The 14,243-nt window shown below is 26.9% G+C and overlaps 1 protein-coding gene across 4 annotated transcripts; it reads left to right on the plus strand.

Moving 5' to 3' along the window:
• The first annotated feature begins 206 nt into the window (after positions 1–206).
• Positions 207–9,476, plus strand: LOC129988906 (E3 ubiquitin-protein ligase Hakai-like). Of its 4 annotated transcripts, none has more exons than XM_056097194.1 (7): positions 207–248; positions 503–724; positions 4,133–4,251; positions 5,508–5,594; positions 6,763–6,824; positions 6,913–7,039; positions 7,189–9,476. In XM_056097194.1, exons 1-7 carry the CDS (start codon positions 236–238, stop codon positions 8,137–8,139), a joined length of 1,581 nt encoding a protein of 526 aa, XP_055953169.1. In that variant the 5' UTR covers positions 207–235; the 3' UTR covers positions 8,140–9,476. The 4 variants fall into 4 exon arrangements, with proteins under 4 accessions (XP_055953169.1, XP_055953168.1, XP_055953170.1 ...); XM_056097193.1 differs by having other exon boundaries at positions 230–254; XM_056097195.1 differs by having other exon boundaries at positions 242–334.
• Positions 9,477–14,243: the final 4,767 nt, after the last annotated feature.

Raw genomic sequence — 14,243 nt, forward strand, 5'->3', positions numbered from 1 at the left:
AGAAGTTTACACAACATATATTTTTTTTGAAGAATAGTATTTAATTTGATGTTTAATTTATTTACAAGGTGTTTAAAAATAAATTAATTATATCTTCAAAGTAAATATACTATGAATCATTTATATAAATAAATATTTTGACTAAGAATTCCAGATATTAAAAAAAAAAATTAATCCATCTAAGCAAATGAATTTAACTGTCAACTGTAACCATTCAAAATAAAGCGGTGTCGCCATGGCGGATGAAAGTAAATGTAGTTTTGTGTTTTGTTTATTAAATTAGTTTATCTTTTTATTTCTGTCTCAGAGAGCGAATGTCATTAAAACATGTGGTGTAATTCTATAATCATTTTAATCCAGATATTTAAAGAAATGTTATAATTTGTTTTCATCTCTTTTACCATCAATAACTTAGTTTTGAATTTTATTTTAATTTCAATTGCGTTTTGTTACTTAACTTTTTATCCTATTATTTTTTTATATAATATTTTTCTTAATGTAGCGGACGATCTAGAATATTCGGAAACAAATGTGGGCTCAGCTCAGGCTCAAGGTGTTCGCAAAAACATTTCTTTAAAACTGAAAGGAAAGGGTAGAGGACGTGGACGTCGTGGAGGTAAAACAAGACGAGCTTCTACTAAAAAGGCTGTTGCGGGTACGGCAGATGAAGATGTTGACGAGACCACAAATACAACAACAGAAAAATCAACAACTGATAAACCATGTATGTATATTTACATAGTGTCATTTTACTTTTTAATTTATTAATCTTATTCATTATCTCTATTATTGTCAGCGGATTTATATATCTGTTGCTATAGAATTTCAGGTTAATGTTTTCAAATAAAAATCTTGTTTGTTATATTAATACCTTTTTATTTCTTATTATATAAATGGTCACTCTTGTGTACCTTTATTTATTTATGTTTAAAAGGGGGGGGGGGTGCTATATTATTAATATGATCAAATGAAGTTTAAATTTTCATTCACAATGTTTAGGGAGCATTGATGAGTTTGCTTCGTTGTACCAATATCTTAAGTTCCTTTCTGCCGTATTCCATATAAATTTAATCTTGGTATCATGGAATCCATACTGATATAAACAATTATATAGGAATAAGTGTGCTATTTATTGAATATTGCATATATTTTTAAATGCAGCACGACAATTAAGAAGCATATTACAGCACTATATAAACAGATGACTGTGATAGTAGGCATTTATTTGGTAAGAAGTATGAAACTCAGCATAAAAGGAAATATTTCACTAACGAGTAATGTTGCAATACTAACCATCTTTGGGAACAGCTGGCATGCCAAAAAGATTGCTTATATTTAACTTTAGTTAAAATATTTAGATCATTCACTGAGGTGATTCTATCAAATTGCCAGACATTAAAATAATGTTATTTTTATAGTCTTGCATATGTTCTATTCATTATTATATGAATCTGTTTAATAAAGACTAATCCCTGTCAGTGTACATCATATTCTCTTCTAAATTTTATTCTGCAACACTATCATATTTTTCAACAACATCCTTAATTTCTACCTTAACATATGTCATATCTATCAGTAAAAATAGAAAAATAAATATCCAAAAACAAAAAAATGCAATCTGGCCACGTGGGAAATGGTGAGAGCTAACAGCAAGTCGTCCGATCCAAGTGAATGGCAAGAATAGTATGAGATATCAAAAATTAGTGAAATTTAAGGTTAAGAAATAAAGATTTATGGTTACCATAATGTAGAGTAAGGATGTCAGTTAGGGCAGCCAGAAATTAATGTTTATCACCAATTTAGCGTAAGCCGTATACTGGAGCTGAGCCAAATATTCACTGATGAATAATGTTACATTATTAGCCACTTTTGTGAACAGCTGGCATGCCAAAAAGTTTGGTTATATTTAATTTCAGTTAAAACACTTAGATCATTCATTAAGGTCATTCCATCAAATTGTCATACATTAAAATAATGTTATTTTTATAGACTATATATATATGTTCTATTCATTATTGTATGAAACTGTTTAATAAAGACTAATCCTGTGATACATTAAAAACACATCACTTGGTTGGTCACTTGATCTCTTCTAAATCTTGCAGTATTATAACTTTTATTTAAGCAGAAATCTTATACCTTAACTTTCAACAATGTGGAAAAAAATCACATGATTGAATATTTGATGAAATAATGAAAAGGGTTTGAGCTACAGGACAATGATATAATCTATTATAGGAAATTATGCAAAAACAATTGCTGAAATTCAGGAAATATCCTTGTGACTATTAAATTGGGTATCGTTAAAAAGACAATTTATGAAATGTTGTAAAAATCATTTTAATACTATAATACTTTCAGAGAGTATTGAAGGAAAAAGCCATTCTTCAGCTTAATTTTTAATTAATCAAAATTCTAATTGAAATTTCAAAAATAATCTCTCTGAGGTGTACATTCCCACTTCTAAAGTAAATATATGCAAAGTTTGGTAGCTCTAAATCAAGCAATCTGGCAGCTTGTAGATATTATCATATTTATTATTAATAGAGGTAGCAGGGCACGACTTAACCTAATTGGGGCCCAGGGCAAAAACTTCTTTGAGGCCTCTCCTCTGCTTCAGTAATTAAGAACTAAACTTTATAAAGGTATTGAAATTTTTCACCTCATTATAGATATATAACAAGAAAATTCACTAGAACCTAAAATAGCTATTAAAGCTATCATAATACCTTTTGTAATTATGATGGCTCAATTAAGAAAATCAGAAGCCGTATTTTTGTAAACATATCGCATTTTATAATATGTAAAAATACAGTCTTGATTGGCCAAATTTGCCCATCATAATTGCGAAAATTTAGCTGAATTCCACCCTAGAAATTTAGATGGATTTATAAAATATAGATTTTTTTGTGTTCATATGATAGATCAATGAAGAAGCTAGCATAAAATTGACAGGATTTGACACTGTACTGATATTTTCTTTTAAAAAAACTTTTTAATCTATGTGAGGGCCTGGGGCAACTACACCGTATGCTCCTGCCTTAGTCTGGCTCTGAGAGGTAGTTAAATAAAATATTTGCTCTATCCTTTATATGTTATCTCTGCTCATATATTTTTAAATTTCCATATGATTTTTGTACATAACTTTGCAAAAAAAAAAAAAAAAAAAGTGGCAGTGAAAAATTTTAAAGTTTTCTGTTTGCTACATTCTGTATCATAAGGTTGCTATACTAGGCACCATTTTGATTGTCTTAATGCTAATGTATAATTATCTCTAGATTTTATTGATATTGTATAATTGTGAGTTATTTCTGTAAAATCTTTTGTCTCTTATGAAAAATGTTAATAGTACGTACCCCAATACCTGTTGTATATAAAATAAAACAGTTATGAATTTTTTTTTAAGTTAGTTCTTTATTTGTCGTAGAATTTCTATTTATGGAGGATTCATTCTTTTATATGAGAAAAAATGAAGTCAATATATAAATCCATACTTTTTTTAAGTTTCCTTTTTTATTTAAATTATTTTATTTAAAATATACTTAATTCTTTAAATAGTTATTTAATAAGTAATTTTCAATTTTCTTAAAATTCTTATAGTTAGAATTAAGTCTCAACAAATCTTCCGAGGGAATGATGATCCTATGGTGAGAAGCTTCTAGAAGGGTGGTTGGTTCTCCACCCTGGTGGGTAAAGAAATGATATGAGATGATAACTCCTTACCAATGACAGAACATGCCTTCTATATGGGAAGGGTTGTATTGTATCCATTAATAGCCCTTAAGATTCAACCTTAATTCCTGCCAATGTTCCATCTCAGCTGTCCTGTAATTCAGATTTTTGCATGTGCCTTTGGATGGATCAGATTAGTAACCTATTATGATTTGTTTCAACAAAATAAGCTCTCTAAAATTAGCCAGAAAATCTATCCAAAAATATGCCATGGAAATTGCTCCATTTCATTAGTCAAAAAACAGTATTGGTAACAGACACTGGGTGCCTAGTCTTTAGAAAAATATTGTGTATTTAGTATAGTTAAAATTTTGTTAATTTTTATATTGTATTTTGCTTTTGATCTCTTTTATATACATTTTTTTAGAAATTTTATATTTTAGAATATTGATAATTTTAGTTGGGGATTCAAACCTTGATGAAGTTATCTCAAAATTGGAAACACCGGCTTTCAGCCCAATGGATAGAAGTTTCCCAGAACCACTTCATCAAAATCAAAAATTGCGGTGGGATCACAAGGTATGTTTAAGTATGAAACAAATTTAGATATATATATATTTTTTTTTCCTTAATAGTTTTAACTCCCACTTTTCTCTAGGATTAATCCAAACTCATCCTTTATCCTTGATAGTTGATTTTATTGTTTCTGTTATTATAAATTTAAACTTGGTTATTTAAACTATTTATAGTCCCTTGTTGAAAATTATCTGTGAAAAATAATACGAAGGATATTTTGTCTTCAAAATTCTTTACATTGATAAAATAATATTGTTCATTTAAAATTTCTGAATATACACAATTGGCAATTTCTCTCTGTAAAATGATACTTAGTCAAAAGATTTTAGCAATGAGAAAAGCACATATAACTGTCTATTAAAAAAAATTAAGATTGTTCAGCATTTTCTTTTTTTGTGCTTTATTTTCATGCCAAATGCTCTGGAAACTTCTTTGTCTTTTACATTGTCAGTTCCTTATAATTGTATTCCATTGCTCAGGTCTTTCATTAAAGCAATATTTTGCAATAGTATATCTTGTTTGCAACTTCAGTTTTTAATTGAAATTGTGCGACTTCCATTCATTTTGTTCAAAGTATCATACTTAAGAAAATATGATTTCTCTCAGATTTTTTTACCAATCCGGACTTGTCAGTGATACAAACATCTAAAAAGGCAGAAGCGAAAAAACTTTGAACTCATTTGGAAAAAAAATCAATGAATGAATGTATTTTTATCATTTCTGTTTTAAATCAGAAAAAAAATATATGTTTGAGCAATAACCTCAAAAGATAACTAAGTTTGATAAGGTAAACTTAGCTTTAATTTTTTGAAAATTTGACATATTTAAGAATGTTTTTAAAATAGCAATTGTTTGTTTTGGCAATAGTTATTTTTAATGATGAAATTCTCCCTCCCCTTCCTTACAGTCATTAAAAATTATAGTGCTGGCAAGTTGAATTAAAAATAAAGCTACCACAAACGTTAATTTTTAAAAAATTTTACAGTAAATTTCAATAATTGGGCTTCAGGGTACATTGAATTGCCATCACTACTATTTGTTTGCCAAATTTCATGGTTATTATTAATTGTAACAGATTTTTCTGCCCACCGCAAACATATCCTTTTATAAAGTTGACACAGTTTAGTTAATTGAAAAATGAACTATAGAACAGCATGTGTACATTTCATGTTGCTATGATTTACAGTTTTGGACGATTCCTTGTGATGAACAAATGGATGTATTTTCTGTTTCATATTATGGATTGTTATTCTTTTTAGGTCAATCTCATTGGAGAAAAAGTTATTGATCCTTTGATCCACTGTTGTGAAAAGTGTTCTCTTCCTATTTTAAACTATGGACGAATGGTATATATATATTTTTTTTCTTATATATATATATATATATATATATATATATATATATATATATATATATATTGTGTATAAAACTACTGTTTGTCAATGGATTCTGAGATGAGTGCATTTCCAGTATGCCCTTTGACCTTGGATTTCCCCCATTAGATACTAGTAAATGTAAACATATCCTCCATTCATCTTCCCTTTCACCCCTATTTTGACAATTTAAACCCATCCTAATTGCTGAACAGTAAATATTAGTATTCAGTTTATTACAAAGTAATATACTAATCAGTAAATTTTTTTTTGTTTTTGTTGTAAAATAGCTTATAAAAATAGTCTAAGAATAAAATGAGGCTATCAACTCATTTAAAAGAATATATATTAAATATAAAATTTGTTATGTTTAAATAATTTGCATTCATTATTTTTATTACTGAATAAATATTATAAAATAAATGAATGTCTTCAAAAAATTTTGATGGTATTTTGAGAAACTAAAAAATTTATTACTTTGAATTAAGTATTTGATATTATATTTTAAATTCTGATTCATAAATTACAAATACTCTGTCAAATTTACATTGAAATTTAATATTTTTTTACCTAATATGTTATTAGAAAAAGCTACTGTATTTTTTAGAATATAGTTACATTTTAGCATACTAATCACTTCCAATATTTTCGTATAAATTTACAATAGAGTTGTGAACTATTCTTCCAGAACCGTAAGCATGTATTTGATTTTTTTCTCAATATAACATGCCTTTTTAAAAAATGTTTACATAAGACTCAACTGTGAGTAAAGAGTGGAAATCCTTATTTTCTTTGATATTGTTGCATTTATTTATTTAACTAATATATAATGTTTTATGTTTAAATAATAATTGAATGGTGGTTATTGTTTAAGTAATAATTAATAGAGGATCTGATATATGAATAAATCAATAACTTTGTTTATTTTTTCTTGAACATGGATTATATATTTTAATCAATGAATGATTTTAATTTTCTGTTAAACACACACACACACACACACAAAAAAAAAAAAAACACGTATTTGGAACTGTAACTACTAATGAATGCGCTTTCTTAAAATTTCAAATCATTTCTGAAGATTATTATTTCAAATGTGAAGATTTTCTAGAAATAATATTTTATTTTCCCTCCCGTTTAGATTCCTTGTAAACATGTATGCTGTTATGACTGTGCCAAAAAGTGTGATAAAATATGCCCCAAGTAAGCAATAATAATTCTTATGCTGTATTTTTTGTTATGCATTTTCTGCACTCTTAATACTTAACCAGCGTTCTTCTGTTTTGTTTAGATGTGATGAAAAAGTACAAAGAATTGAACAAAGTGCCCTAGGAACTGTTTTCATGTGTAGTTATGGTGGAGGCAGGCATGTTCCAGGTGCTTGTGGAAGAACTTACTTAAGTCAAAGAGATTTGCAGGTAATAAATGCAAAATTTTATTCTTGGTCATATAGAAATTAACTAAACAAACAAAGTGATTTATTAAAATAATAATTAATCGGTGTAATGATCTGCATGTTGATTTATTTTAATTGATTTTAAAAATTACTAATTAAAATTCTTTTTAGGCCCATGTCAATCATAGACATCTGAAACCTAGTTCTACATCAAGTGGGGCTAATTCAACTGCTTCAGGGACATCACATACAGTTCCAGCTGCAAATCCTATTTCAGTGGGACCTAGTCATGTTCCAGTTACCCGAGATCCACGTGACCCTAGAGGACATTTACATGTAGATGTATCACATCAACCAATGATTGTAGGACATATACAGCATACTCAAGATCACAGAGATCAGGTTGATCATTCAAGAAATCCTAATATACCTATGGGAAGTCCTGTTAACCAGATACGTCAATATCCACATTCTCCAGCTAGTTACCAAACTTCAATACCAGTTAGTAGTGCTCGACCAAATTTAATTACTGTTCCCATCCAGGATGATGGAGCCGGACATTCTGCTCCAGCACCTACAGCACATATTCATCCTCAACCACATGCTGCACAGTATACATGTAGTGTAACTACCAGTCACCCATTGCCAAATTTACAACATCCTCCAACTAATTATGCAACTCATGCCTATCAACATCCGCATCCTACACCAACACCTGCATATTCACAGGCACCTCCCATAAGTACTCAAACATTTACCCAGCCTCCTCCTCCTGTTCATCACCAACCTCCAATTCATCCACCTAGTGGGCCAATTTATTCAACCCCACCACCTCCTGTTCATCATCCACCACCTGCAACATATACTCCCCCTAGAGGTCCGCAGCATCCACCACGGCCGTTACCACCTCAGCATTTTCCACCACCAACATCTGGAGGTTACGAAGAAAATGCAAATTACATGCAACAGTGGAATCCTGGTAGTGTTCCACCGCCCCCTACAAGGACAGCTCTCCCTCCAAGGCCAATAACAGCACCACCTCCTACTGCAAATCCAAATGTACAACATCTTCAACCTAGAGGACCTGCAGATCCAGGTTATAGGCAGCCATATTATCAATGATAATAATCTGATTTTGGAAACATTGTTAATAATTATTCTGTTGAAATGTCAGATGAATATGATCCAATGTACTTTTATTAACATTTTTGTTGGATTAGTTGTAAACAAAGAGAATGAGTTTCTCATTTCTATATTACTTGTTGATTTCATTAAAATGTCATAGCACTGCATACTCTGGTCTATGCTCTATATATAAACTTTAAAAATTAATTATATGCAAAATATAAGTTTTCCACCTTTATAAATAATTCAGATTTCAAGGAGAAAGTTGAATTTTTCAAATATGAAGAATTAGAATGTTATTACAATATTTTAATAAATTATTTCAGGTAAAAAAAATACATTTTTACAATAGTTTAAATGAAATAATTTTGACTTAACCTAAAAGTTGTATCAGCGATATGTTTTCATGTGAAATTTGTGCTCGTAGTGTATATTGTAGCTTGAGTTTACAATTTTTTTATACTTTTAATATGGCTTGACAAATGAAGAATTTCATTTGGGAATTATGAACTATACAATTGTTTGCTTAATTTTTATTTAGAAAAAGTAAGTCGGGTCACATTAAAATTGATGAATTTTGGCAACATGCTACTAAATTGAATCGTTTTTTTTTTTTTTTTTAAGAGAGTGAAATGAACATTATTACAAATACAGATTTGGGTAATCTGTATGTATATATATAAGTTGCACAATAATATTTTATTTACACTGTATATCTATATAGTTGTTTAGAAAAGTTTAATATTGGAGTATACTAATTGGGAATTCTGCAGTTGTCAAAATGCCAGTGGCATTAATTAGTTTTACCAGATAGAATATCTTAAGGTTCTATGAAGAGTGCCTTTGTTATAAATAATTTTCTTACTGCCTTTATATTTCTAAATATTTATATTTTGAAAGAGACGTTTGGTATATTTGTGAATATCTGAATGAATGCACAGAATGTGATACAACAAAAGAATTGTAAATAAATGAGGTGATATGTATTTTTACTGATGCTTTTAATATTAGTATGATAAAATTTGTTTCGAAAAGTTCCATTGTAAGATTCTTTCTACAAAACAGTTTATTAAATTATGTAAACTTGCTTCAAGGCAAAATGAGTTTTAGTCCAACACATAATGTGTTCGTTTTAGAATAAAAATAATTCTGTAGATATCAAACTGTTATAAAATTATCATTTCAACCTGAAGACAAGGAGTCAGGAGAGAAGGATCTAGTTATTGGTAACAATAGAAACGTACCTTCTCTCATACTTTGAAGACCAACAGTTGTAGTCCTTGGAATAAAAAGTATCTTCTTTAAATAATTGCCCAGATTAATCAGTAAATTGTCAAAAGGGTTTTTGATTTTAAGTTTTTTGGAAAATGAAATTGATGTATATATTATGTTATATACGTTATATATGTATTATATGTTATATAAATATGAATATATTTTAATCCCCCAAGATCAGAACGTCTTGAAATTTTTCAATTCATGATCAGTTAATGACAAATACAAAAATAATATATTAGACAAAAAAAACTTATTTGAATTTAATTATTCTAATATGTTATGATGAATTTCTAAAATGGATTAGAGATTCTATCAAGCCTCATAATCACTATTACAAATTAAGTCCAAAACTAATTTTTAAAAAAGCATTTTTTCAAACAAACTTGGTATTATTGAAAAGTGTCCCCCTCCCCTTAAAACTTTCAATTTTAAATATTCTGACCTACAAGAATTTTTTAATACACCGTTATTTGGCGAGATTGGTTAAATAAATAGTAAAAAGTACATCTCAAAAGGGATCTTTATTATTGAGAAATCAAAATAAAAGTTCATCAAATTATTATTTGGATTTTACGTAGTTGATTAGTGTAATTATGCACAGCAATAAAGTCAATATCATAGAGTAAAATCCCTTTTGTAATTTGTTCAAAGGATTGATCCAAAATAATACATTAATGATCGAATGTGTAGCCTGCTAAAGAGGCTTTATGATAAAAATAAAAGCGGCTAAATATATTTCATGTATGTTTTTAAGAACAACTTCTCCCATGCTTGATGTATATCTATTTCTTTTGCCCACCAAATATATTGTTATTCTTATTTTTCATTGATTGAAGCCAATCTACACCCATAGATTATTTTATTTATGCTGGGTAAGAATAAATTCTTCACTACTAATATACTAAAGATGAAGAAAAATTTGAAAACTTTTTAAGTTGCAACAAATTTGACACAAGTAATATTTTTTTTTAATTTACAAAATTACGTATTATTAAGGTGCTTCAAAATGGTTTTCATATTTAAAAACTTTATGATGCTAGACATCCAGATGATACTATTTACAAGTTAAAAAAAAATTCTACTTGGGGCATCAATATTCTACAACAAATCATGGAAGATTATTTAATTATTCCTGTGTTTAAAAAATATATTTAAGGAATTTTATTCGACAGCCAAATAAACTTTTCTTGGTTACGAAAAATCTACCAAAGAAATGACTTTTGCAATTCCAAATGAACCTGCAGCCTATAGTTGAAGCACTGTATATATATATACATCTATGTATATGAAACTAATATTAAACATTAATACATCATCCAATTTTATTGGAAGAACAGCATACATAAAAAGTAGTCATCTGTATGAATATTAATTTGTTTTATTGGTTAAATTTACTAGCAAATTAATAAAGGTACAAATTTAAAAAGCATAAAAAAAAGGAAAACATTTGTCCTGTGCAACTATAAGCATGTGAAAACATACAAATAAAAAAATAGTACTTCATTCACACTCAATAAAGTGTTAAACATGTAATATTAAATGAAAAACAAAATTTCTTCACTTAATTCAATTTATGCAGAACTTTTCAGTAAATTTCTTCTAAATTATGTTAAAAGTATCAAGACAATTAAATCTAAAAAAGATGTTAGGGATATAGAGGTGCACATAACAAAAATTGATTGAAAAATCATTTTAAAAACTTCTTTTATAAATAAATATTAAAAGACTGATAAAAACATAATTACATATAAAAAAAATCATTTTCAAAATTCTTGCATTACTTTGAAAAACAATCAAAGAGGTGGGAGGGGAAAGACAATATGACTTCCGAACCTAATAAATGGCACATACCAGTTGAAATTATTTGAAAATCCATAACAAGAAACAAAGCAGAAGTGAATTTAACATTCTGTCTAGTCATCAAGTGATATTTACATATTTTGTAAATAGGACATTAGGCATTAATTGTTTAAAACCAAAACAGCCTGAAATTATCATATAATGTAGTCTAACTGTTAATAATGTAAACTAAAATTAAAAGTATTCCAGTAATTTATATGGAAATATTTTGTAACAAATTCAATATAAGTAAATACAAACAATAGCAAAGTATTTTAAATCACACATAATTTAATAAGGAATACAAAATATACTGCATACAAATAAATGTATATAAAAAGCAACATGAAAAATATAATAGAATGCAACAAATTTTTAAAAACACATCAGGTATAATTATCACAACTAAATCACTCGGTTCAATAATTATAAATTAAATATATAAAATTGAAAGCTATTTGCAGAACTATTTTTAACTGTGGCACTTTCCTAAATAAGCACTCAAATCTGAATTTTAAAATTATAATACAATAAAATTAAAACTTTTAAATATCAGAATTGTTACAATTTATATCAAAATGTCTGAAAAAAGATAAAATATTTAAAAAAAATTTATGACATATTTAAAAAAAGCAGCAACAAAAAATTATATAAGAATAATCGAGTAATAATGTCATTAATTACTCAAAAATAGTAATAATTCTATATCAGCTAATACACCTTACAAGATCAAAATTGTAAATTGAACTTCACAATACCATCATTTACTTTAAAACTAAAATTTTTAGTTGCTTCTTGGAACTATGAAATGATTTTTTCTGTTCAAAATTGAGTACAAAGAATCTGAATATCACCTCAATCCTGCAGAACAACGAGATGTGCACATGATAGATAGAAAATGCTCGTGTTTGTCAATATTGATAAGTACTTCGAGATTCAGTTTAATAATTCTTCTACAATTGGACCCAAAGGAAAATATTTTTTTTAAAAATATTTCAGTTTCTACCAAATAAAACATATTTTGCAAATCAAATTAATAAATATATAAGGTGTGGATTGTAAATATGTGTGTTCTTATAAACAGAATATATAAATATATACAAGTCTTTATGAAGAGTAAGAGGAATTAATATATTTACAGAAACCCTAAATTATTTCCAGAATCTATTATGGCTAGTAACAACTCAAATATAGAAAGCTGTTAATAACATAGTAAAAAAAAATTATTTCTATGCATTTTAAGAATATAAAATTATCTCCATGTCAGTATCGTATTACTGTTCTGAGATTAATATTATTTTAATTTTTAAGGAATTGACATGCTTAAATGAATAACAAGTTTAATAAATGATGATTATCATTATGAATTTACACTTTTTTTATTTACAAAATTACCAAGATATGTATTGATACCCAATAATCATAATTTACATCAAACCATAAAATTATCAGATGATTATTTTTATGGTTCAGTAAATTTACTGAATACAATTTATATACAAGTTTAGAATATAATTTTTAAGCTTACTTTTATTATAAACAAGCTGTCTAAAAGATGATTTTATATTGAAATGTATCGAATTAATATTTCCAATAAAATACATTTTCAGAATGTTAAAGGAGTCTACAAATATATTTTCGGTGGTATTATAATTGTGCTTCTAAATTTTTTTTCTTAAAAAAAAATAAACAATCAATATTCAAAATAAAATGATTTAAAAATGCATATTCTTTTTTTTTAATTAGCTTGATCCCAAATGTCATTTGATTCCTTTTCCTGGTGACATGATATATTTCACAATAAAAAATGTCTTATTAACCTTTTAAATGTACCAACTGCACATGCATATTTAAATGAAAACTTATACAGGTTTCAAGTTCAAAAACAAGAAACAAAAATATTTGCTTTTTCTTGGTAAAACATAAAAATGATTTTAAAAAATTAAATAATGAAACTATCTCAGATAGCAGCTTAAAAAAATGTTCCTTAGAACATTTTTTTAAATTAAAGCTTTAAATCTAAACTATCAAAATTAGTGTTGTATTACAAATAAACATATTAATAGTATTGTGTAATGGCTTTAAAAAATTTTTAAGAACAAATTATCTAAAATGATCATCAAGTTGTCTTATAATGAAGTTATTCAATGACCATTAAAGATTTCTTATGTTTCAGCACCACTGCAACATATTAAACTATTTTACATCTAGAAATGACCATAGTAGCATAAGTTTAATATACATTAAAAATGTACCTCAATAACAAAAATAGATAAGCAATGTCTAATTTGATACAATTTCACTAAAAACTATGCAAAAGCATTAAACCATACAATAATCAACATATATCACAATTAAAATAAACAATATTCAAGAGAACAATGTTATCAAAATAAGTCTTTGAAAGTAACTATCTTCACTTATCCTCAGTAAAGGACAAAACCAAATTAAAAATTTATAATAATATTTTCCTAAATGCACAGTGAATTAATTTTATTTTAAAAGGACATAAGAGAATAAATTGAAAGTATTATCACAAGGTATTTATTATTTATAATAAAAGAATAGACTGTTACTGAACTCAGTGTTTATTCAACAAAAAGAAGAAAATGGAATGTGTAACTTAGTCATCACAGTACTAATTAAATACTTGCTGCACAAAATGCTACAATAATAATTTTTTTTTAAATTAAGTTCAATGAAAGGAACATTAATAATAAAAGAGAATTAAAAATGATTATCTCATGAAACAATAAGGTTAAAGTTAAAAAAGAAAAATATTAAAAATAATAATATTAATTTTTTTTATCATTAAGCATTTACCTGTATAATCAATTCAGTAGAAAAATTTTCATATGAATATATATTTTTCATTATTGATATCAGTAAGCAAAAAGAAACCTTTGAGAAAGATTCAACATTTCAAATTTTTAATGTTTTTTTATACTAATGAAAAAAATGCAATAATTATTTATGAGGAATAA

This window comes from Argiope bruennichi, chromosome 10, assembly GCF_947563725.1.
Source record: "Argiope bruennichi chromosome 10, qqArgBrue1.1, whole genome shotgun sequence".
In the NCBI taxonomy this organism is placed as follows: Eukaryota; Metazoa; Arthropoda; class Arachnida; order Araneae; family Araneidae; genus Argiope; species Argiope bruennichi.